Here is a 25,659-nt window from a genome sequence, read left to right as displayed (position 1 = left end):
AGCTCGTATCTTAAACATCTAGGCACCAAAATACATACATTTACGTGGTTAACGTCGCAGCACTCTGTTCATTGCGCTCGTGATCTCCCCTCCTCCCTGCCTGTTCAGGAAAGCTCGGGTCTCCTAGAGCTTGAGCTTTCCCCCCCCCGAAAATCGCATTACGACCATTCAATTTTAGGGTTAATATGTAGGCTATTTGTGTAGAGAAATCCATCTTACTTTGTGCAGCTCTTGAAAACTGGGCGTGCTACGTATGCTGCACATGCATGGAGCCTGCTCATTTTCGCTAGACATGGTGAATCCTGTCATTTGAAGGCTGAGGATTTCGGAAAAACGTGGCAAAATAAACTTACGTTGGCTACTTCTTACCATCAAACTGCAGGCACAAACTTTATTCCTAGTTTGTTTACGGCTAGCCGGCTCGTCAATGAGATCAGCTGATGGCTGCTGACGAATGCAGGGTTTTGCTTTGATTGTTACGAAGGAGTGCCATATATTCTAGCATTAAAGCATGCATTTAGAACGTGATGCATAAATATAATATGTGTCACAAACTCAGTATCTAACGGAAATGACACATACGACGTCGGTGGCGCGTAAAATGTATGTTCGGTAATTGCGCGTAAAAAAAATAATCGACTCATATCCGACTGTTGCTCTCAGGCTAAGGGCCTAGAAAAATTGTCATTGAACAGCCTCGGACACGTGTACATAAAGTAATTAGCCATGCCAGTATGCAAAGCGAACAGGCGAAACGCCCTGGCGTTCGCAAACACACGTAGGGTTATCGCAGCAGAGTCCTTCTGACGTCATCGGAAGAGCTCACGACCAATGCTGAGGGGCCCAGAGCGATCAAGAGTGCCCCGGCCGATTAAGAGTTTGGTCCCCGTCAACGGCGTAGACTCTCCGATAATATGGGAACGCAAAGCCAGCAGGCCGTCTCCGTGGTCTACAATGTCCGCCCCGGTAGCGTAAAGGAGAGACGCTGTGCTCGCAAAGCAGAGGTACTGAGCAAGAGCCCCAGAGCAAACGCGTAGCTCGGCTGTATTGAAATGGAAAGGTCAGGTGATAAGTGGCCAGCGAGGGTCAACCCAGGTCCCGGGCGGGAGAGTCGTAGCATTGCGAGGTATGGCCTGTGTAGGGCCCTCCATTCAAAGAAGAGGTACACAAGACCCAGTGTGGAGGGCCACCGAAAGATTGAATATACCCGAGCGGACTGACAGATGGGGTCCCCAACAAAAGTGCAGGACCCTCAAAAGTAAATAGGAAGCGCCGAAGATGGGTATAGTGACCCCCCAAACGATCGAGTGTGCCCAAGCAGCATAATAGGTGGGATCCCGGACAAGAGCGTTGGACACTTAAAGGAGACCAGAAGTACGCAAGACACAATGTGGAGGGCCCCGAACGATCCAGTGCATCCGAACAGGTTTTGCAGATGGGCCCCCGACAAGAGCGTAGGGACCCCCTTCAAATGCATCCGAAACGTAATGTAACCTACCCATCTAATGACCTTCACAGCTACCACACATGACATACGTGAAACATGGGGAATTAAATACACGTTTCACACTTTCTACAATGATTGATAAAGGCAACTTCCAGAAGCTCACGTTGGTCCGTGTGGTCTACCTTGCACGCGGTCCAAGCCTCACCACCTGCAACCAGTCGTAAAATGGGATATCGCTGCTTTGTTCTCGGACTGTAAAGCGGACTAACGAACGCTGCCTCCACGATCCTTGACATCAGCATGAACACCACGACGCTGGAATGCTGGTCTTTTGCAATGGCCTGCGTCTGTGTCCATGCCCATTTACAATGCAATGGCCTGCGTCTGTGTACATGCCAATGCCCATTGTGTGCAACACATTAACTAAAGACATCGCCTCACGCAGGCGCCACAGAAACTGCGGCCCAGCCGCGGATTGCCGTCTCGCAGACGCCCCTGCCGTGGCGACCCCGACACCGGATCTCGCAGCGACGCTGTTTATTATCTTCGACTGGCCGTAATCTAAACGACGGACAGGGGCCTGCGCAGGACGGCGTTCGCGCCGACGCGCCCGCCAACGGACCAACCCGCGGGCGGCGGGCGGCGGCGCTGGCGCCCCAGTCAGGCATCGGCGGCAGAGGAGGCAGCGCCCGGTGTACGGCACGTCCTGCAGGGATCGACGACCCGGGAGCAGCAGCGATGATCCGCACGGCTTTGCTGGTGCTGGCGTGCGCGGCGGCGGCGCTGGCCGCCGACTGCGGCGAATGCGACCCGAGCAAGTGTGCGGTGGCCACCGAGTGCTACTCCGGCGTCGTCATGGACCTCTGCAACTGCTGCGCCGTCTGCGGCAAGCGCGAGGGTGAGGAGTGTGACGACCCGTCCATGAAGATGAGGAAGAGGCTGCGCGGAGACGGCCGCTGCGGTGAGAACCTCGAGTGCCAGGTCATCAAGACGAACCAGAAGAAGGGCAGAAAGGTACGGGCAGGTGGAGATCGCGGACCGCCGTATTTCGCTTGGACGGCGGCCAGTTTTGTCCCAGGCGTGTCTTGGTTCTATTCTGGGTGCTGCGGTCGGGGAGAGGGAGTACGCGCGTATCAAATGTGACTCGTACTTGCACATGTCATTCGAATTGTGTGCTTTTTCTGCAATAGCCGGAGCTATCAACGCTGCTACAGCGTCTCGCCACATATTGGCTTCCTCTTGAGACGTTTGTAATGACAATGTTTGCATCTCGAGCTAGAGCACTTCCAAGTTTCAGCTGGTTTGTGACGTTCCTTTTACCAGACCAGCGTCAGCTGTCCCCGGCGCTACCAATCCATGACTCTGATCCTGGCCACTATGGCCAATCAGGACGCGGCTCTGACCACCCCGCCGCACATTCGTCGACTTCGATTTGAAAAGCTCGGATGCAGCAAAGTTTTGTGCTGCTATTCGCACCTTGGCGCCTATGTGCAGGACATGGAGCCCGACTTCGGCTAGTTCAGTCGAGCAGGACGTCGGTGACATCATGCTCCATGACGCCGCGGTCTCTGGTCCGCGTCCCGCGTCTCCCAATGCCCCGCTGTTCGGGTCCGGTCCCTGGAAACGGCACCACCCCCGGCCGCAAGCCGTTGGCAGCCGCCCACTGCCACGTCATGCTCTGGGAGAACAACAACACCAGTGGCCAGCTCGCTGCAGGGCCGAGTCAGCGGCGGCTGCAGTCTGCGGGCTGGAGGACCCCGCACACGGCCGACCCTCCGTGGGGTGCTTACCGTGATGCTCACAGAGGTACCCAGTTGGCATTGTTACGACGGGTGATGCTGCTGTAGCCGGATATCCTGAAGCGTACGCAGTTTCGAGCTCTAACCCTGCACGCGACGCCCTCTATTTGCCCCCGCCTTGTCCCCGCAGTTCGGCACGGCTCGCGGAAGTGAGTCGCATTACCTCATCCCAGTGTTGTCGGAATCACGTCCAGCACTCGCCTCCGTCCGATAGACAGAGTGACCGCCAGACTCGCCCCCACGCAGCGGCGCGCCGCGGCTAGCTCAGCGCTGTGTAAGCGGCCGAGCAGACGGCCGGCGCCATCTTGGGCTCCAGTGGGCGTCTGATGTCACCCAGGGTGCAGACGCCGCTCGGCCGGCGGCCGTGTCCTGCGGGGCGGGGGCAGCTGACCGGCGATGACAGGGTCCGTGGGCGGCGGACAGGGCATGCCGGACACGGAGGCCAGTCTGAAACTGCTGGCATGGAGCGGCAGGTCTAGGAAATACTCACGTGTGCTGCAACAAGAGTGCCAGAACGTAAGGCTTGGTGTAGGATTTGAATTCAAAATTCAAGTTGTGTTGCATAAGGCTGGAGCCTAACTTTAAAGATCAGGAAAATTGTCGGTTTAGCTTCGAATCACTTCTGAGGCAGCATATTCAAGTTATGGTCGCATATGCCATGGTACCGGCAAAATGTAATTCTGAAAGATTTGTCATTGTTGCCTGTTTGCGGACTCTGTGACAAGGAACTATTGGTATTGGTCCACCCACAAACGCTGCGCAACGGGCCTAAACGTGCGACTGCAAAAAGAAAACTGGCCCACCGCGTGTTCTTGCCGCCGGGGCCACGCGCGCGTCTGTGGTCGCCAGGAAGACGACTGTTTATGCGGACCGGACGTGGTCTGCTTATTACACTGGACACGGCTGACGGGAGGCATGCCAAACTTGGGACTGGGTCGGCGTGGCTCTGGGTCACAGCGGCGGCGCGAGTGTCACGGACAAGCTCGGGGTCACAGAGGCGGCGGGAGTGTCACGGGCAAGCTCTGGGTCACAGCGGCGGCGCGAGTGTCACGGGCAAGCTCTGGGTCACAGCGGCGGCGCGAGTGTCACGGACAAGTTCTGGGTCACAGCGGCGGCGGGAGTGCCACGGGCAAGCTCTGGGTCACAGCGGCGGCGCGAGTGTCACGGACAAGCTCTGAGTCACAGAGGCGGGGGCAGTGTCACGGACAAGCTCTGGGTCACGGCGGCGGCGGGAATGCCACGGGCAAGCTCTGGGTCACAGAGGCGGGGGGTAGAGGGTGGGGATGGGGCGTACAGCACGCAGGATCTGGAACCAGCAGGGAGGGCATAAAGTGGAGTGGCTGCAGACTGGAGATGGGGTAGGTGCTTACAACACGGGTGCTCTGGGTCACAGTGGCGGCAGTTGTAGCATGACAGATTCAGGGTCAAAAGGGGAAGGCTACAATACGAAGAGGTTCGGGCCGCAGTGGCGGCGGCTGTAGCACCGAAAGACTCAGGGCCAGAAGGGGAAAGGTTAGAGCACGGACTGGTTCTGGGTCATGGAGGCAGGCCAAACTATGCTCTGAGTACAATACAGACAAGGGATCGCAGCGGAGGCGAGCACTGCATATCCAAAAGGTTGCCGGGACTGCTCCAACTGCCACTGGGGACAGACATCAGACAGACAGACATCAGACGTCAGACATGACAGACAGACTTACAGACATCTGCGTGATGCGGACTGCAGAATGGGTAGTGTACAGCGTAAGTCTGTCAGGACAATAGTAGTGTTAGGCTGCCGCCAATGCTTTAGACGCAGCCAGGAGCTGGACGGAGTTTCTGGTGGAGCGCCGTTTCTCGCCACGCAACTGCGGCTGACGGGCAACCATACGCTTTGCTGGTATGATCTTATGATGACGTGGTGTTAAATATGCAGCGATGCAAAGTCACGGTCAGGTTATCATGCTTGATGAAGCTGCGCCTCAGCCTGGCTCGCTCTTTACTGGTTTAAGGTGAGGGGCTTAACAGAAATATCAGGGGATGTTCCCCGGTGGTGAGTTGTCGGTTCGTTCTTTCCTGTCTCCAATCACAATCACCCCGGTGCATTGCACTTGATAAGCAACGCATTATATTTTCTGTGTGATGAAAGCATTTTGTTTCGCCAATCACTCGATTAGATACAGATGCTAAAATAAATGCGTGCCGTACCTGCCTCCAGGAGACGTCGCATGTGATTCTTAACCGCTGAGTCTTATTTCAAGTCGTCCCATGCAGCCGGGTGCAACCTCATAAGTTTCGATGCTACTCCTGTGTGCTGAGACATCTTGCAGTAGACCTTTGGAGCATGCGGCGATAGAGATAAGGCAGCAGAACATGCGACATTGTCCTGGTGCACCAGCTCTGTGGTCTCCTATAATCCTCTTCACGCGTTAGTGAAACCTCGGACACCAACTCGGACGAGTCCGCGTCGAATCTTCAGTCACTGCTCGCTGCCTGCTGCGGCCCCGGAGCCTGCATACGTGCCGTAGGGTGTGGTCCTGACGCGCTCCTGACCTGCTGTGTTGCAGCGGGCGGCGCTGTGCGTCTGCAAGGAGCAGGAGATGGTGTGCGGCTCTGACGGCAACACCTACCCCAACCTCTGCCAGCTGATGGAGGTGGCCTACAAGAACGGCACGCAAGAGGCACCCAAGGTCCAGATGTGGGGGCCCTGCGAGACAGGTCAGTCGACGCCCAAGGTGAAGTTGGGAGGCCGTGCGAAGCAGGCCACTTGACGCCCAAGGGCCACAGGACCCTGATGAACAGCTGGCTGACAGCCAAGGTCCAGATATGACAACCCTGCGAGACACGTCAGTTGACTCAAACTCTCAAACTCTTGACACTCAAACTCCAGATGCGCGGACTGTTCGAGACTGGCCAGCGGACAGCCGAGGAATATGACTCGAGAAGCCGGAATCGAAGCAAGCGACTTACCGCAGTTCGAGAACGCTTGATTTATGTCTGGAGTGGAGCTCAAACGACCGCTGGAACGTGACGCTTTGTTAGCGCAGACAGCTGATATCACGTCTGGCGATGTAGCCACAGGGAACTGAACCTGGGACGGTGCCTTTCGACGCTCGCGGATACTCGCTCGCACACGGCTGACTGGTACTGACGGCGAGACAATTGTCTGGCGCATTCTCTTGATGTACATTTTTCTCGCGTCAATACACTTACAACACAGCCTTATCAGAACATCTGTTGGTTGCGCGATGGACTAAGGCGCTTCCCTCTCGGCGATCGCGTGACTGCCCGCAGGCTTGTTAAGGAAAAGACGCTAGCAGTGGTACGTCGCGTGACGGTATCACTGTATTTTTAGTGTGATATCGCAATTCTCGAGCTTGATACCGTCGTTCGTGAACATATACGACGTCCCATTCCGTGATATGACCGCATGCCGTCATTCAGTGGAGTCGCTCTCTGACGTGACGCCCTCAGTGCGTGACCTGATGCCGCTGTTTTGTGACTCTTTTCGTAACGTTACGGTGAAGCGGGATTTCGTAGCTTCCTGACGTGGTACCATCGTTGTGTGTCGCGCTGCAGTTCTTCGCGTAACGCCGTCGTTTCGACCGTAACGTCTTGATTTCATGTTCCGGAACCCTATCCCGTGCTGCGGCATCGTTCTGTGGCATGACATGGCCGCTCTGTGACAAGACACTGACATTCAGTGACGTCATACCGCCGTTTCGCATTGTGACACCATCGTCTGGTGCCACGGCGAGCGACACTTTCTCCCCGCGGCCCGCCACCGTCGCCACCTGACATGACACAGTCTCCCGTGACATGACCGCGCCGTTCTGTGACGTCACCATGACGTCATACCTCTGCGTCGGCAGCGCCGGTGATCGCCAGCGGGCCGAAGCACGCGCACGAGCAGCTGGGCGACAAGCTCGTCATCGACTGCGAGGTTCGCGGCTACCCCATCCCCGAGATCTCCTGGGAGAAGACGGGCGAGGACGGCCGCACCGTCACCCTGCCCGGTACGTACGCTCTGGACGTCTCCTGGGAGAAGACGGGCGAGGACGGCCGCACCGTCGCCCTACCCGGTACGTACGCTCTGGACGTCTCCTGGGAGAAGACGGGCGAGGACGACCGCACCGTCACCCTGCCCGGTACGTACGCTCTAGACATCTCCTTGGAGAAGACGGGCGAGGACGGCCGCACCGTCACCCTGCCCGGTACGTACGCTCCGGACGTCTGCCGACACGAGCTGAGACACCGGCCGAGCTGGGAAGGGTGTGGCATCAGACGCTGCCGGCTGGAGCTTAAAGGCAAAACGATCATACGGGCCGGTGTAAGCCCCAAGGTGGCCTGGATCTAATGTGCTGGTGAGAGTAATTAGAATGTCACAACTGTATGCTCGTTTTATTTCAGATATAATCATGCGTTGATAATCAACATTTGTGGGGAGGGTATGAAGATAAACTGCAGTCCTTAGGTTAAATATTGAGGCTACAGCGACTCTGAATGACTAAGATCCAATGGCATAGACGTCATACGTGACTTTACGCCACACGGATGCGGCGCCGTTTGGTGTGCGCAGCGACTCCGACGACAGAGATGCTGCGCGATGTCACGTAGAATCGTTGCCGGACACGCATAATCTTTTTCCGCGACTCGATTGGAGTGAGACAGAAATGACGCAACAGATTCAGTTATAAAGAGGTCAATTTACTTGCAGTTTACCGACCATGAGTAGTAAAAAAGGGTGTTCAAGTTTCAAAGAGCATGGTCGACAGTTTTTCCTCATAAGAGCACTCGTGTTACCTGCAAGCGAAAATATGTGTATTTGCAGTAATCGTCAAGATAGTCAAGATCTAAACAAAACACAAATCCCAGTGTGAACATGTCCGGCAAAGATTCTGCGTGACGTCACGCAGAAAAGAGCATTCTTGGCGCGCTGTGAATACACCCAAAATTTATCTTTGCTGATCACCACATATGAACTTTTACTGTTGAGCCCTATCCCGTATCTCGGCTTGACTGGCGAACGCTGTGTGAGGCAATGACGTCAACATTTTTCTGTTGACACCGTCCTCCTCCCTGCATCATAGCCTTCCCAACGACCTGCTGAATTCGCACAGTTTATAAATTCATGTCTTTTAAGGGGACGTCTAGACGGCCATCGCTTCTTATCCATTACAATGGATGGACACGCCGGGCAGGAATTAATGCTGGACGTGAGCTTAGACCAGCGGCTTCCGCACCGCTGAAGCGTTTGATCTTGCGCAGCTCATCGACCGCCTACTCCGGGATCATCAGACATGAACTGGATCATGCCTGGTGACCTGGATCCGCCCAGGCCGGCCGGGAGGGGGATGGGGGGGGGGAGCAGCCGGTGCGTCAGCTGCCCGTTGGCGGCCGCCGAAGGCGTTCCGGCGCCGCCGCCGCCGCCGCCGCGGGGAGGGAGGGGGGGGGGGGGGGCGGGGCGCTGGGCGCGCGCGGGCGCTGTGTAAGTGGAGCGGGGCGGCTGCAGCCGTGCCGACGACGCGGGGGCGGCCAGATGCGGCGCGCCGCCCTGCAGCTGCCGCCCGGTCACGTGACGCTCCGGACGGACGTGCCGCCGGACCGCGCCAGGCCTGTGGGTGGTTTGTTTGTTGGTTAGTCACGACTGACGTCGCCACAGCCGCGGCTGGCAGCCCGCCACCCCCGGCTGGGCTGCGCCGGGCGTAGCTCGGCATGGCCGGCCGCGCTGCGTCCACGCCGCCAACGCGGTCCGGCCGGCGCCGGCTACGCCCGGTGCTGAGCACGCGACCCGGCCGGAGCGGCTCCCATGCCGTGGGCTCGACAGAAAGGGACGGACGGCTTCACGTTGCTTTGCTTTTCGATCGAAAGATTTGGGCTGTTATTGCCAACACTGCGTCGAAAGTGAGGGCAGTGTGCCACCGTAGATTGTCACTTTATTTGGTTTGGCCTCTGGTCGCTGTCCCGGAACGTGCCTTCGTGCCTACGTCACGGTCTCACTTCCGGCCACAGACCGTCTCAGCGGATACAGCTGGGACGCAGGCCAGGAGGGACTCCAGGCCGCCAGAGGAGTTGTTTTGCTGACTGGAGACCTGCGCCGGATTGTGCGCCACTGGTCACGGCGGCGCCCGCCCCGCTGTAGCCATCTGTGCTATCAGACGTGCGGAGAATTGAGGACGCGGCCGTCACGCCACGAAACTACCGGAGGAGCCGCGGTGTTCAACACCACGTTATTGCATGAAACATCTGCTGCGTGGAGCCAGTTGCGTTGCGCGGAATAAGTCCCCTATTCCCGGCATTAAAAAGGGGAATTGTTCGAGGGGCACACGATAGTTTCGTTGCCACATCCCCAAGTGCCCCGGCGCGCTGTGCAGCTGAAGTACCGGCGCCGGTTGCCAGGCGGCGCTATCGGTGCGTGTCGGCAGGACAATGGCGGCACTGAGCAAACAGCCGGCCGCAGTGGCACGGGCGGCGGAAACCTGAGAACTCGGGGAGGAGGCTCTCGTGTCTGGGGACTGAACTCGTGCACCAAGGGGCATTTCTCCGATGGCAAGCTATTGTCAACGTTTTCAAAAGACGGAGTGTGTTCGTGTGTGTGTGTGTGTGTGTGTGCGTGTGTGTGTGTGTGTGTGTGTGTGTGTGCGTGTGTGTGCGTGTGTGTGTGTGTGTGCGTGTGTGTGTGTGTGTGTGTGTGTGTGTGTGTGTGTGTGTGTGTGTGTGTGTGCGCGCGTGTGGGCGTGTAGGTGGATGGTTGGCTGCGAGGGGCTGCGCGTCTGTCCTTGGTCGGCGGCCTCGGTCGTATCGTCTGAAGTTTTGAACTCTGGACGGCGCCAGCCGGGCCGGAAGCGTCGGAGGCGGTGTCAGCTCCGGCGAGAGCTGCCGCCTTTGGAGGCATTCGACTTGTCGCGGGCTGGAAACGATCCACCTAAAACGACTGCATGCTGTCAACAGTCATTATAGGGCTCATTTCAGTCATGTTGGCGACCCGTGCGCTTTCTCCTGAAGCTGCCCCTGCGTTTGCAAACGCAATCGGAGGATAGTGTTGACTGTGAGCACCAACGGTCCTCATAGGACTCATTTCAGTCACACGTGAGCGGCCCGTGCACTGTCTCCTGAAGCTACCCCCGCGCCTGCAAACGCAATCGGAGGATAGTGTAGATTGTGAGCAAACATTTTCACGAACGTCATGCACACACTTTGAATGGCATGCGGTCCGCGTCGCAGGACGAGAGCCCACGCCCTGCGGTACCTTGAGCGTCTCCGCCGCAGCGGTGATGTCAGCTGAACCCAGAGCCGTGTTTACATTCCTCTGCAGCACCCCGACGGCGGCGCCGGGCCGACGCGATCCAGACTGCACTGAGTGGGCAGGGCGGGAACGGCCTGTGATGTCACTCAAGCCGCAGAGGCGGCCTCAAGCCGGGCCGCAGGGGCGGCCTCATGCCGGGCCGCAGGGGCGGCCTCATGCCGGGCCGCAGGGGCGGCCTCATGCTGGGCTGCAGGGGCGGCCTCATGCTGGGCCGCAGAGGCAGGCTCAGACTGGACCACTGCACAGGCGGAGATGCCCCTGAAAACGGCATCGCTGCCGTCCAGCAGAAAGCTCTGGACTAGAGGACCTCACGGGCTGGGTAAAGTCAGAGATACTCTTATGGAATGGGTAGCGGGATCAGCTAAACACAGATTTTTGGAAAATCAAGTTCAGGAATAAGGTTTTGGTAGGAGTTCACGAAATGTATGGTAGAAATTTCAATAAATACTGCATGATGTTACTACCTGAGCCTCCTAACTCTCGTCATCACTGCTTCATTCACGATGGTTATGCAACTAACACAACGTTGAAGAGTAGGCTTTGGTATACCCGCTCCTGACATATTTCACAATTTTAATCAAAGGTGCTGGAAAACTACAAACGGATGGGAGTGGTTGGGCACAGCTGACAGGGAACGGCTCGCGGGTGGGTTAGCTCAAGAGAATGTTATCCGATGCAAGCGTCCACGCTAAACCTGTCCTAAGCCTAACACATCTTGTGCGAAGCTCACTTGTTTCTCACGCAGATTGCCCCCACTGTAGATCACGAAACCGTTTGGAGAGCTGTGACCACTAACAATGCAGATTATCAAACATCCACTTCGGCTTTTCCCAAATGAATTTACCCGCGCCTGGGTGTCATCCAATGCATCAATATTAATTAGCAAACCAATTAACGTGCAATACACATCAGAGTGTCGTTATCTTGGCTACCGTGGCATCGCTATGTGTGAATGTCTGATTCCGCATGCTGCGACCGAGAGGCTGATGTGCGCGCACATACCGCGGAGGTAGAGCAGACCACCGCAGCCCAGACCAAGGGACCACCGGCTCCCTTGGCCGTTCCCTGCGACTCTGGGACCCTCATCCATTGACCCCCGTATCGCGCCGTACAGTCCGGGCGTCGTCCGTCCCGGCTTAGAGTCCGCGCTGCCCTTCGCGAAACCAGTTGAGCTCGTTGCGCCGTTGGACCAATTTGGCAGAGGCGCAATCTCAGCTGCGTCGTTCAGAATCGGCTGTCGTTGCAGGGCCGCGAGGAACATTGCCCGTCTGGGAAGTTGAAAGCGAAACATTCGCCCTCTGTTGGTGGCTAACTTAACCACTGGTTCTCATCTACGCCACCAGGTGACCGCGAGGACATGGCGATCCAGACCCGCGGCGGCCCTGAGAAGCTGATGGTGACCGGCTGGGTGCAGATCGTCGACCTCAAGCCCAGCGACTCGGGCACCTACACGTGCATCGCGCGCAACGGCAAGGGCGAGACGCGCGCCGCCGCTCGGGTCGGCGTCTACAAGGCGACCAAGGGCGAGCTCTGAGCGCGCCTCTGTCCCGTCGTGGTCGGCGGCCCGCGCTGAATCCACTCACTGGTGCTACTGTTTAGGAGGTGCGCTGCATCGGCGCTGCGACGGCTCGGTCCGGGCTCCGCCGCTCGAGCCGCCTCGGGTGGGCAGGCGGCCTCCGGCGCGCCTCGCCGGCGCCAGCTCGCCTCGGACGGTCGGTGGATGTCGAGGAGGTCTGTCGGCACGCGTCACTGCCATCGCCCCGCGGCCCCTTGTGCGCCGGCTGACCACCTCGATGCCCAGCCGAGCTGAGCTGGCGGTCGCACGCGACAAATAAACCGAACACTGCCTGCTTGTTAGCGACGGATGTGGCCCTCGCTGGTCTGTAAAGAGCTTCAGTGCTGCTAGTCTGTACCGTGCGTCGATTATCGTGACTGAAAACGTTGGCGTAGATGTCATTAATACATTGGATACATACAACTTTTTGCGCAACGGTATTCGTAAATATCATCGTCGAAATGCAGCGTATCGCGTTACCGAGTCGAAATAGTAACTTTTCTTCTGCGTCATCAGGCGTCGATAGCACGGAGCTCAGGATCTTCAGATTCCAGAGGCTGATGACCTGCTAATGTGACTGACTGATAGCCTGACAGCATAACTGACTGATGACCTGCTGGTGTGGCTGACTAATGACCTGCTAGTGTGACTGACTGCTGACCTGTCAGTGTGACTGATTAATGACCTGCCAGTGTGACTGACTGATGACCTGCTAATGGACCAACTGAAGACCTGCTTATATTTTAAAATCCCATCCAAGTATATTACAAGAGAACCTACACCCACGCGGAACACCTTGTACGAATGGCCGTCGATGCCGTGGACATGATAATCAGAGATCATGCACGGGCTGAACATGCCCTTCAAATGATATAGGTTCGATCAGCTCGGCAATAAGTCATCTAGGTGGTCCGAATATGCATTTTAACGAGTGTGGCCCATACACTGCCTCCCCTTTCAAGGGCAACGATGTTATAAGGATTCTCTCAAAAGTCTTCCAATGTCCAGCATTACCACTGCGGACAAGCTCATCCAAATATTGTTCGCGTCCTTCAACGTGCGCTACAGGACTTCTGGAATACGACACCGCCAGTATTATCACATACCACAGACCACAGCTGCGTTATCTTCCCAGAATGCATTGCTTGTTGACATATGCATGCCAACAGAAAAGACCAGCTTCGAGAAAAGCTCTGTTTTAACAAAACGTTCATTGTATATACATTGCATGAAGTCACATGACAACGCACAGCTTCAAAACGCCAACACAACTTGCTCGCTTCTAATACGTCACACCCGGCTTAAAGCTCGGGCAGCCGTCTTGTGGGAGGACTTGTAGGCAGAGGTCGAGGACTTGTGCGGAGAGGCCTCTGGTTTGTCTACCGGGACAGCAGATGTGTAGTCCGGGGCAGCAGATGTATAGGCCGGGGCAGCAGATGTGTAGGCCGAGGCAGCATCTGTGTAGTCCGGGGCAGCAGATGTGTAGGCCGGGGCAGCAGGGGTGTAGGAAAGAGGAAGAGCATTGTACGCAGGGGCAGCAGACTTCAAGTCAGGCTGATGGGCCTGGGTAGTTGTCTGATAAACAGGTGCAGTTGCCTGATAAGCAGGAGCAGCTGTCCCGTATGTTAGGGCACCAGGCTTAAAAGTGCGCTTGTAGGCTGGAGTGGTGGCCTTGTAGGGCAAGGAAGTGGGCTGATAGGCAGTGGTGACGGTTGGCTGATGGACGAGAGTAGCGGCCTTGTACGCGGGCTTGTAAACATTGGCGGCAGACTTGTAGGCCGGAGCAGCAGCCTTGTAGGCAGGAGCGGGGTGATACTCGGGGTACTGGGCCTCTCCCTCGTAGGTGACCTCGGCGCTAAAGCCACCGTACTTGTCGGCGACGTACTTGACGTGCTGGGTGCGGCCGTCTGGCAGAGCCACCGAGTAATATCCCTGGGTGTTGTGGCCATCGTTCTCCTCTTTCTTGGCGAAGTTGGTGCCGGTGTAGTGGTCGCTGACGGCGTAGTCGTAGGCGAACGGCTTGGCCTCCTCCTTGTACTGGTACTCTGGGTGGTATGACGAGGTGTCGGGTGCCGGGGCAGCGGCGACGGCGGCGGCCAGGGTGGCGACGACGACGAAGACCTGAAGGTGGAAATGCAGTCCGTTATACCCACTGAAATGCATTCGTGATCGGGACTGATATCGTGTCTTGAAGTGCTTTTGAGAAGTTCCTCGTAACTAGATTGCTCCTGTACTTATGATCCATAGCCTGAATTTGAAATCTCATTCACTTTGTATGCATGCAAATGCAGATGAGATGACCACCATAGCGACCAATACCGTACTTCTAGTTGAACCTCTGGTGCAGCTTTGATGGCGGAGAACGCAGTGCAACTGATACTTTCTCCACAAGGCCTTCGCTTTTAAGCGCCAGCTCCAAGCCGGTGATGGCCTGAGGTCACGGTTCGATCCCTCCGCATGCGACCGTTTGGCGATGGACCATCAGCTGGGCTCTCACGGCCACTCCCTGTTGGTCACGCCTCTCCCGCACGCGGCGACCCTGCGGCCGCTAACCCGTCTCAGTTGCAGCAGCCTCTGGCGCCCACCGCTCTCCCCAGATCCGTGACACCGAGCTAGGACGTCGCGCGCAGAGGTTTGGGATTGGATGGTGAAGATCGAAACGGTAGCTTACCGTAGAAACCAATGACAGAGCGTGATTGGTTGCAATGCGAAATACATAGCATGTGATATCTGCAAGAACCGTTTCTGAATAGCCCTGCGGCCCGTCTGATGCAAAAGGCAAGCTGCCCAACACAACTCACCGTGCAATGTAGAAAGAACATGTAAAATCATCAGAAATGCACTTGGAGTATGATAGTGGGCGGAGAAGCCAGCTGATTGATACAAATTATCACTTCCTGTGGATGCCATGTGTGGGTAAGTAAAAACAGTGGATGCGGAAGCACATGAAGAACCATCGTCTCGCTGCTCAGCCATTATGCCCACCGTGATTCCGTTTTCCCTGCAATTTGCATGGCCCTGTCATCACCAAAAGACCTCGCCCTTTCAGCACACGACGATAAAGCTGTTTATGACCGTTCTGGCAAGACTACTAAAGGCTGAAAACTGCGAGGACAATGTATCACACATGACAGACCAGGCAGTTGAGATCGGATGCTACAGAGATCGGTATGGATTTAGCCTGGTATTATCCAATCCAGCCAGGCTTTATCTCTCTGATCCCCTGGCAAGGTGTGAGACATGATCCACAGATCATCTATACCAAGTGAAGGAATTGTAACAATTTTCGTCACCGGCATGCTGGGATAACAAACAAGGCCAGGGATGCGGCCTATGGGAGAGATCCCATAGGTCCTCCGGACCGGCGCTACAAATGGTGAAAGGCGGGTGTGGAGGGTGCCAGGTCTTCTTTTCCAGTTGCCATTGAAAAACATAGCCTTTTGTTGCTCCTTGAAGGTTTAGAAGATTCCATCACATTGATAATCGATTCTGCGTCAAATTTTTGCACAGCTTCAGGCAGCTGAAAATTAAATTTGTTTTAAGTATAACTTATTAGATGCAGCTATACAACGACCATACCATGCCAGCCGTGTGTTAGATCATTGGTAATTTAAGATCCTCAAGCTATCAGCTGTTTAGTTTTCTTCGCCTAATTGCCAAATATTAACACGCGCTCGGGAGAGGTAAATTTGCATCCGTCCCCAATTTTTACGGAAAAGGTTTCCAACGGTGGCCAGGTCAGGCCGTTGACGTTAGGATTGGGTCATATAGTTCAATTCAAGATGGCTCGGCGAGCGACAATGTCTTTTTTCTTCCTTTCGCTGTTAACAAACTTTCGGGATGTCTGGAGTGACCAGCTACACTTCGTAGCGCTAGCGTTCACCTGTATGAAACGTTATTGATTCATGTCCATCGACTCAATGCAGCTTTGCAACAGATCAGTTTTGGCTACAAAATGCGTATTGAGTACGAGGAGGAGTCGGATATAGCAAACTGTATTCCTCAATGAACAGGAAGCCCTTCACATGCCGTCTTGAAAAAAGCCTAAAGAAATGTCTGGTTCTCTAAAACGCACAGGACCCATAGAGTGATAATGACATCATTACTTTCAAACACAGTGTTAGCTATGAACAAAGCCGACGCGATGATAAAATCAGACGATGACTAGGAAGGATGGGTCAAGAGAAGGCAGGGATGATAGTGCTGGAAACGGGGCGGTTTGTTAGAGCATCGGCTTGACGGTTTGTAAGAGCATAGATCGGTTTGTAAGAGCATCATGCAGTTCGGAGCTCGTCGGCAATAAGAGAAGGCAAGCTTAACAGATCACAACAGAATTATAATCAAGGATGAAAAAATGCAGAATGAGCGTGCATAAATGATTGCTTGATCATTTTCTTTTCAATGTCTCGCTCTCAATACTGCTCTTCACATCTATTTGTGATTTCAAATATTCATAGGTTCACTGCATTAACCACACATTTTGCTCCAATCACTTTTCACATCGTTTCGTAGACGAATTCGTCGTACCAGATTGAGGGTACAGTCTTTTGCTAATAATCTTTACAACAAAGAATTCGTAGTCGCGCAGCGTGGCGGTCAGCGACAAATTACGGAGGCCGCAGTGTTCCAGTTGCTTGGGATGTGTATATATGTTCCAAGACTTGGTATTGCTGTTATTGTGGATTTGTTTGTTTGTTTACATAGGACATAAGCATTCCACAGACAAAAGCCGAATTACGGAAACGGAACACTTAACACACGGAAACTACGGAAACAAATCAGATCGGAATGATTTTGTTGGAAGAAAAACATCATTTGAGGGAGAATGCTGCAAAAGGGGATTGCGGACAGCAGGAAGTGGTGCGACAAATCCATGTTTAACAGTGTTGACCCTTGCGAATGACTCATTGAAAAGGTTAATATGCCTAGAGCGCCGGACGGGTGTAGCCAGACTGAACAGTGACGTCAAGTGAACGCAGTCACTGTTTCCCTGACTATGAAAACTAAACCTTTTCGCGGCGGATCGGCGGGAGGCTACTGCTCGCTCCAGTAAAGTGTGGGGCGGGTGCGGTGGTCTGATGATGGTGTGACGCTTACGTCACCATCAACAGTATGTGCATATAGCCTAATGAGATGGACCGCGTACCAACAACAACACGGACGTCTGAGCAGCAGTTTTATTGACATAGTTATAGATAATCATAATCATAAGAACACATTCGTGCGTACATTTACCGGGCATCCCTCATGCCGAGTACGTTGCAGGCTTGTGTGCCAGGGCAGCAACCTTGTAGACAGGGGAAGAATTGTGAACAGCAGCAGGGTTGTAAGCCGGAGCTGCAGCCTTGTAGGCCGGGCAGTGGGGTGGTACTGGGGGAACTGAGCCTCCCCCTCGTAGGTGACATCAGCGTTGTAGCCGCCGTAGTTGTCGGCGACGTACTTGACGTGCTGAACACGGCCGTCGGGCAGAGCCACCGAGTAATATCCCTGGGTGTTGTGGCCATCGCTCTCCTCCTTGTTGGCGAAGTTGGCTCCCGAGTAGTGGTCGTTGACGGCGTAGTCGTAAGCGAAAGGCTTGGCCTCCTCATTGTACTTAGGCTCTGGATGGTGAGAGGCCGGCTTGTAGGCCGGGGCGGGCCTGTACACCGGCGTATATGGAGCTGGGGCGGTAGCTGCAACAGCCAGCACGGCGGCAACGACGAGGACCTGCAATGCCATAGAAGATATGTTATCAATGGCTTGTTCATTCCAGCATCATTGTTATTTTTCCGACCACGATGCATTTGCCGGAACAAAATCTGTAACACTCGACATATTGCTACATCAACAATATAGTTCGAGCACATGCCTGCATGTTGTGTTCTGGTGGCCGAGTATGCAGTGAAACTGGTGCCTGCTTCTGCAGTACATTCGCCTTTATAGGCCGGCCGCCAACCACCGACGAAGGTCACGGTCATTACCTCACTGAACAGACTGCCCCCGGCGCGTTATCATCTGCTGGACTGGTGTCAACGTGGGTTGGCACGGATCCGTAGCCTCTCCTTAATACACGCCCGACTCATGCCATGCGATGCGAAGTACAAAAGTCTGCTGTTGATCGCGCAGTTTCATTACTCAGTAAAGATGCTGTTCTTTACGGCATTGTTTGATAGCGTCTTTGACCGTTTTTAAGTTATCAGAGTCTCGACTAGAGTGGCTATGTTAGAGTTGCCACTGAATTGGAGAGTGACTCACCTGTCTGCTTCGACGCACTGTAAAGTTGGCGTCGTTCATTTAAACGAAGAATTTGTGTTGCAAGCGTCGTTGTGTGTGCTTTAGCCCGTTTTCGCCTTTTCTTGCTTTTTCTTGAGAGATTCGTAATTTGAAGATGCAAAAATGCCTGTAATTTATCACAAAAAAGGGTTCGTGGTCGACTCATGCAATCGACAGCGCAATCCGGCTGTGTGCCAATTGCCTGATGACGTCATACGTTCATCATAATTTCATTTGATTTAGCCAATTTGGTTTATTTGATTTAGTTCATTCACCTAGCCAAATGGTGCATCACCATCTGTAACTCCATGAACGTTTTGGGCCTAGGTAGGTAAAAAGGCACGCTACAAATACAAAACATTATCTGCCTTATCTAAGTACGTGAGAGGCAAAACTCTTCCCGCACAGACCTCCGCTTATCTAGTAAAAAATACTATCCTTTGCCGACAATGTTACTGACACACTCAACGCAGACAATATTAAATGCAGCAGACAACAGACACAGACAACAGCAGTTCGCCACTCCCTCGCACCACCGGCGGTGTCACGACCACGGGGCACGAGGCCGTGTAAGTTCGAAGTGCAATGGCTTGCCGCTTAAGGTTGTCACGCACTTCATGAAGTTGTGGTTGAATTCTACACTATCGGCTCACTGGTTAGATAGTCTGCCACTAAGTTGATTTCTTATTGGGATGAAGGCTCTGTTGGTTAGAGCGCCTGCCTTCCGATTCACCCACCCGTGGCGGGGTGGGTTCGAGTCGCTTTAGACGCTCGCTATTTGGCCTTGACAGGTGTGACCTGCGGCCGGTGGCAGCGGTCGCGCTAAAGGTCACTTGACGTCAGAGGGCGGGACGGACCGTGCCGACCATTGCGGCACGTTCAACTCCCGTCACTTAATTCTGCCGTCGCCTGGCATTGCGCGATCGGATGGTAAGGGTCAGGGCTCACACAACAAGCGCTGAAAAGCGCGGGCTCTGATGTGAGAAATTCATACATTGAGACAGTCTGGATCGAATCTTCAAAATACCCAGCCCGATGTTCGTGCCATCTCATTGCGTATAAGGCTCGTATGTTGGTCCTTAATTTCTATGGTATTACATTTCAATGGCTTGCCGCCTAGGCTTGCAAAGCCCATCGTCATGTTCACCAAAAATTCTACGTTTCTGGCTCACTGGTCATATGTACCTTCCTAAAAATGGGTTGTTGACTATCCGCACGACTGATTCTAGTTTCCGTTTGCCTCTCATTACGTCCGGAGTCTGGCGGCCAGTCGCGCATGCGCATTAAGGTCTTGGCACCAGTGACGTAACGCTAACGCTAAGCGAGTATAAAGCGAGACTCGCCTGGCGGTTTTACCTCTCTTGTTCCGCCATTGTTCCGGTGCAAATGTATTATTAAATGACTACATTCATTTCCATCTTGTTTTAATGTTTTCCATCACAGGCATTTCCATTTACATCCTTTTAAAATGCTCCCTTACCTAATTTTGTGACTCACTTTACGAACGTTTCAAAGTAGATCATGATATCAGTTGGTATACCCCCTCTGAGGAATTCGTTTTGTTGCGTCAAATTTCAACAGAACCATAGCATGTCATAGCCCGAACTAATCTAGAGCACGCTCAGAATTTGCTATCAACTTTTTCATGGTCATATCTCTTACATGTTAACACATTTTAGCCGCATTTCACGCTGATTTACTCTTAAGAGAGTAGTAATAGCCGTATTGCTCGTAAAAATCAGGAAAATAGAGAAATAGGTGCGCTTATATTCGTTATTCGCTCATCTTTTCGACGCAGGCAGGTTTTCGAAACGTCAGCGCATCTATCTCTCCATTCTCCTACCTTTTTTCGACGAGGAATAAAACTAGGCCTGCTGTCTTATTTATATGCATAATGTTCGTCCCAAATGCACATAACAACCCACGTAACTTTGATTTCTTCTTTTTGTAAACATGGTTTGCTTACGTCCCAAAACTTGGACACCATGGAATGCTTAGGCTTAGAAGGCTTTGAGGTGAAGTTGTTTTATAAACCAAGATTTCGCCAACATCACAACCGGATATTGCAGTGTAAATAAAGCCTTACTATGTGTGCGGCAACATCGTAGCATTTGAAAATGGCGCATGCCGATATGCGTGGCGTCGATACGTTTAAGAAGGACACGATTCATAGCTGTTGAAGTCAATTGAGAGCTTAATTACCTACAAAACATTTCGAAACAAAACATGCATATGCAGGCATCTGCTTGGGCGCCCAGTTTCTGCTCTCGCCTGAGCTTATCTGAGAAATGATGTGTGGAATGACATCTCCATGACATGAAATATCATACATTTCCATTCTCATACGCTTACACCATACCTATGTTCCCAAATTTCGAATTCTCGTCGCGTTTAACCCACGTCACAATTACTTTCGGATGGACAACGACCAAAACTGAAGCGAATCGGATGTGATTTGATGGGGCCAAAGCGTGACCTGGTCGCAGGCCAGAGCAGCTGGTAGTTGGGGATTTAAGGGAAGTATTAACTGCTTCAACACGTCGCTCCAAATTGCTGGCATGATTGCTCTGAATTCAGCGCATTGACAAGAAAGATCGATACGAACGCCCTGTGTCAAAAGCTACATGTTCTTTACCATTCATCGTCATAAAAATTAAATGACCTTTCCACATACAACGTCATGGGTCACATCATGGTCTACTTCTAGGAGGTGGGCGTGTACCAGGAATTCCGTGAAAATTCGTGAGCATAGCCGGTGACACCGTTGGAGGCGTCCGCTTCACTGGAATCTGACCGTGGCCGTCTATCAGCGGTTAGCGGCCGACCTATAAAAGCGAAAGCACCAAGGGAGCAGACACCACTTGCGCTGCAAACCCGGTCATCAGAACGCACCATGCAGGTGAGGGCTGGAATAATACCATTGATATGGTGTCCTGTTGGCTATGAGACAGTTTACTTCACACCAAGTGCACTCTGAGATTCGCGATGTGACTGAAATTGCACAGATACTTCGCGTCAAACTGCGTTATTAAAGTAATCGCTTGATATATCACACATTCTCTACTACATTGCAGGTCCTCGTCGTTGCCGCCGTGCTGGCTGTCGCCGCCGCCGCCCCGGCGCCGGAGACGCCGGGCTACAAGTCCTCTCCGGCCCCCTACCACCCGGCCCCCTCCTACAAGCCGGCCTCTTACCACCCGGAGCCCCAGTATAAGGAGGAGGCCAAGCCGTTCGCCTACGACTACGCTGTCAACGATCACTACACCGGCACCAACTTCGCCAAGAAGGAAGAGAGCGATGGCCACAACACCCAGGGATATTACTCGGTGGCTCTGCCCGACGGCCGTGTCCAGCACGTCAAGTACGTTGCCGACAATTACGGTGGCTACAACGCTGATGTCACCTACGAGGGAGAGGCCCAGTACCCCCAGTACCACCCCGCTCCTGCCTACAAGGCTGCTGCCCCTGCCTATAACCCTGCCCATAAACCTGCTTACAGCAATGCCGCCCCGGCATACAAGCCTGCGGCATACTAGCCAAACAGTGAGAACGACCATCTGTGGAATTTCATGAATTTTGAGTTGTGATGATTTCTCGCCGTTTGCACTTCAATACAATCAGGTGCTTAAACCTTGTGGTCTGGACGCAAGCCTCCAAAGTTGTCGTATGCCTGCGTAGCCTACTTATAGCAATTCGGCTCCGGCATATGAGCCTGCGACGTGCAGGTCACAGAATGAGAGCGGTTATTCAGTTAAATCCATTAATAATTTCGTGGTGATGATTGTCGTGTCTTGAGCTGCGTTACGTACATACAAAAATTTGTCCGATTCGCGCGGTTTTGACGGAGATAATCCTACGTTTTTCGTCAAAATGTCTCTCATCCGGCTGTCGTAAAAGACGTCCGCATAAACCAAAGCTTCAGACCACAAGGCATTTAAAATGATTAGCTATGTCCTGTCATGGACTGCTGCTGCTAACAGCATTGCATCTGTGGAAGCTCTTTAAATTTTCGGGATGATTGTGATGATTTTTTTCCTGGAAACAAGGTGTCTGTAATCAAGGCGGTGACCTTAATATCTATTCCATAAAACAAGTGGTGACCCATGAAAGTATCACGCGGAAACTGCTTGGCATGTGGTTATCAGAACATGGTCACACCTATGACTTGTGACCGTCTAAGGGCTGAGCAGACCTCCTCCCTGGTTGTTAGACTACGTCCAAGCCGTGGGAATCATGTACAACACGTTTAAAGTGCCACGAGGTGATCAAGTTGTCATGTCAGATGGTCATGGGATCATGTGGCTCTCGATGTCTGCGTGAGTGACATGGCCATAGTGCCTTCTGTGAAGGCTCGCAAGATATTTTCGTTTCCACTTGCAAGAATCTCGGTTATCTTCCTTGTCCTGAAGTATCAGCGTTCTAAAACTCATCCAGCAGGGTGTGCAGGATGTGAATATAAATTCATGATACCAGAATGTTGCCTCTCCGGCGGCGGCCCCGCACGCGATTCGTTAACGCTAATCCGTTGCCCTTTGACCCCGTACCAGCCATCTGACCTCATCAGTCCACTTGTCAAGCCTGAGGCGCATAGATACTGGTTTAACAGCTGTGCATTTCGACGCTGATTGGGTGATTTCGAACAAAGGGAGGGGTGATCGGCAGTGAGCCACTGGTGTAATGAGCCGGGGTGTAATGGCATGAAAAAATATCGAAATCCACGCCACCCCCAAGTGACCGAACATTGGAACACCGTGAAGTATCCTAAAGCAACTGATCCACTGACATGGCGGCTGGACAACTAAGTTAGGCATGCTTTGCAGGGTCAGCTATACCAGATCACCAGCAGACGTTTTGTGAGGCCAGTTTAGATACGTTGCATTGAATATGCTATGGTCCATTTAGGGCTGCTAACCCGCCGTGGTCAGCGACTCGCGCTCAATCCACTCACTGGTGCTTCTGTTTAGGAGGTGCGCTGCGCCGGCGTCGCGACGGCTCGGTCCGGGCTCCGCCGCTCGAGCCGCCTCGGGTAGGCCGGTGGCCTCTGGCCCGCCTCGCCCGCGCCAGCTCGCCTCGGACGTTCGGTGGATGTCGAGGTCTGTCGGCACGCGTCACTGCCATCGCCCCCGCGGCTCCTTGTGCGCCGGCTGACCACCTCGATGCCGAGCTGAGTTGAACTGGCGGTCGCACCGAGTTGAAATAGCAACTTTTCCTTTGCATCATCATGCGGTGATAGAACAGAGCTCAACATAACTTCTTCAGATTCCACGGGCTGACAACCTGCTAGTGTGATTGACTTAAGACCTGCCGGTGGGGCGGACTGATGACCTGTTAGTGTCAGGTCACCACAGTGACCCGTGGAGACCTGTTAGTGCTGGTGTTTTTAAGTCCTGTCCAAGTCCTTTGAAGGAGCAGCTATACCCATACGGAACACCATGCACGAATGGCCGTCGACGCCGTGGACATGATAATCAGATATCATACACGGGCCAGACCTACCCTTCAAATGATTTGGGTTCGGTCAAATGGGCGATCAGTCGTCTGATCAATGAGCGTCGAGTAGGCATTTTTGAACAATTGTGACTTAAACACAGGCCCTCTGTTCCAGTCAAACTATAGTCTAAGTTGCAAGGATTTTTTAAAAAATCTGCCACTGTCCAGCATCACCACTGTGGACAAGTTCATCCAAATGTTGTTTACGTTTTGCACGTTGTTACGTGTACGTTCGGAATACGACACGGCCAGCATTATCACGACCACAGAGTACAGCTGTGTCATCTTCTGATTGGTTATTGATGTGTGTATGCCAACACATCAACATGATGACGTGTGATGTTGTTGATGTTGGTGTGTGTATGGTATGATGTTGAATGCATTGGTTGTTAATTTGTGTTTGCCAACGGAAAAGAACAGCATCAATAAAATCCCTGTCTTATAAAAATGTTCCTTGCATACACATCGCAAAACGTCACATCATAACGACAGCTTCAAAACGCCAACACAACTTGCTCGCTTCTTATAGGCCACATCCGGCTTGTAGGTCGTGACAGCCGTCTTGTGGGAGGAGTTGTAAGCGGCAGTCGAGGGCTTGTGCGGAGCGGCCTCTGGTTTGTCTGCCGTGGCAGCAGATGTGTAGGTCGGGGCAGCAGATGTGTAGGCCGGGGCAGCAGATGTGTACGCCGGCGCAGCAGTTGTGTAGGCCGGGGCAGCAGATGTGTAGGCCAAAGAGGCAGGAGTGTAGGAAAGAGGAAGGGCATTGTACGCAGGGGCGGCAGGCTTGAAGTCAGGCTGGTGGGCCTGGACAGTGGACTGATATGCAGGCGCAGTTGCTTGATAAGCAGGGGCAGCTGTCCCGTATGTTGGGGCAGCAGGCTTAAAGGTGCGCTTGTACGCCGCAGTGGTACCCTTGTGGGACGGAGAAGTGGGCTGATAGGCAGTGGTGACGGTTGGCTGATGGACGAGGGATGCGGCCTTGTACGCGGGCTTATAAACATTGGCAGCAGTCTTGTAAGCAGGAGTGGGGTGATACTCGGGGTACTGGGCCTCTCCCTCGTAGGTGACCTCAGCGTTGTAGCCGCCGTACTTGTCGACGACGTACTTCACGTGCTGGATGCGGCCGTCTGGCAGAGCCACCGAGTAATATCCCTGGGTGTTGTGGCCATCGCTCTCCTCCTTCTTGACAAAGTTGGTGCCCGTGTAGTGGTCGCTGACGAAGTAGTCGTATGCGAACGGCTTGGGCTCCTTGTACTGGTACTCCGGGTGGTATGACGGGGCATCGGGAGCCGGGGCAGCGGCGACGGCAGCCGCCAGGGCGGCGACGAGAACAAAGACCTGAAGGTGGAAATGTAGTTCGTTATACCCACTGAAATGCATTCCTGATCGGAGCTGATATCTTGTCTTTAAGTGCTTTTAAGAAGTTCCTCGTAGCTATATAGCTCCTGTACTCATTATACAAAGTCTGAATTTGAAATCTCATTCACTTTGTATGCACGCAAATGCAGATGAGATGACCACCATAGCGACCAATATCGTACTTTTAGTTGAACCACTAGTGCGCACCTTCATGCTACAAGCTCTGATGGCGGAGAATGCAGTGAAACTGATACCTTCTCCACAATGCCTTCGCTTTTAAGCGCCAGCTCCAAGTCCGCTGATTGGCCGGAGTCACGGTCCGATCACCTCCAGCATGGCACCGTTTGGCGATGGCCAATCAGCTGGGCTCTCACGGACCCACTCCCTGTTGGTGTCCACGCCCGTCCCTCACGCGGCGACCCTGCGGCCCTGTGACCCTGTCCTAGTTTGCAGCAGCCGTCGGGCGCTTACC

General features: G+C 53.6%; 2 protein-coding genes across 2 annotated transcripts; one reads left to right on the top strand and one right to left on the bottom strand.

The window, feature by feature from the left end:
* Positions 1-2,096: 2,096 nt before the first annotated feature.
* LOC119090369 (insulin-like growth factor-binding protein-related protein 1) lies at positions 2,097-12,509 on the top strand. Its single transcript, XM_037213168.1, has 4 exons — positions 2,097-2,461; positions 5,793-5,943; positions 7,098-7,241; positions 11,875-12,509. Exons 1-4 carry the CDS (start codon positions 2,186-2,188, stop codon positions 12,063-12,065), a joined length of 762 nt encoding a protein of 253 aa, XP_037069063.1. The 5' UTR covers positions 2,097-2,185; the 3' UTR covers positions 12,066-12,509.
* A 4,388-nt stretch (positions 12,510-16,897) lies between these two features.
* Positions 16,898-25,208, bottom strand: LOC119090275 (cuticle protein 7-like). The gene is made up of 3 exons (XM_037213058.1): positions 24,865-25,208; positions 17,594-17,724; positions 16,898-16,914 (listed from the first exon to the last, which is right to left on the bottom strand). Exons 1-3 carry the CDS (start codon positions 25,206-25,208, stop codon positions 16,898-16,900), a joined length of 492 nt encoding a protein of 163 aa, XP_037068953.1.
* Between the last annotated feature and the right edge of the window lie 451 nt (positions 25,209-25,659).

Source organism: Pollicipes pollicipes, unplaced genomic scaffold (genome assembly GCF_011947565.3).
Source record: "Pollicipes pollicipes isolate AB1234 unplaced genomic scaffold, Ppol_2.1 Scaffold_3087;HRSCAF=3621_pilon_pilon_pilon, whole genome shotgun sequence".
Taxonomy (NCBI): Eukaryota; Metazoa; Arthropoda; class Thecostraca; order Pollicipedomorpha; family Pollicipedidae; genus Pollicipes; species Pollicipes pollicipes.
Note: the sequence above shows the minus strand (reverse complement) of the source record. Positions and strands in the feature narration are given on the sequence as shown.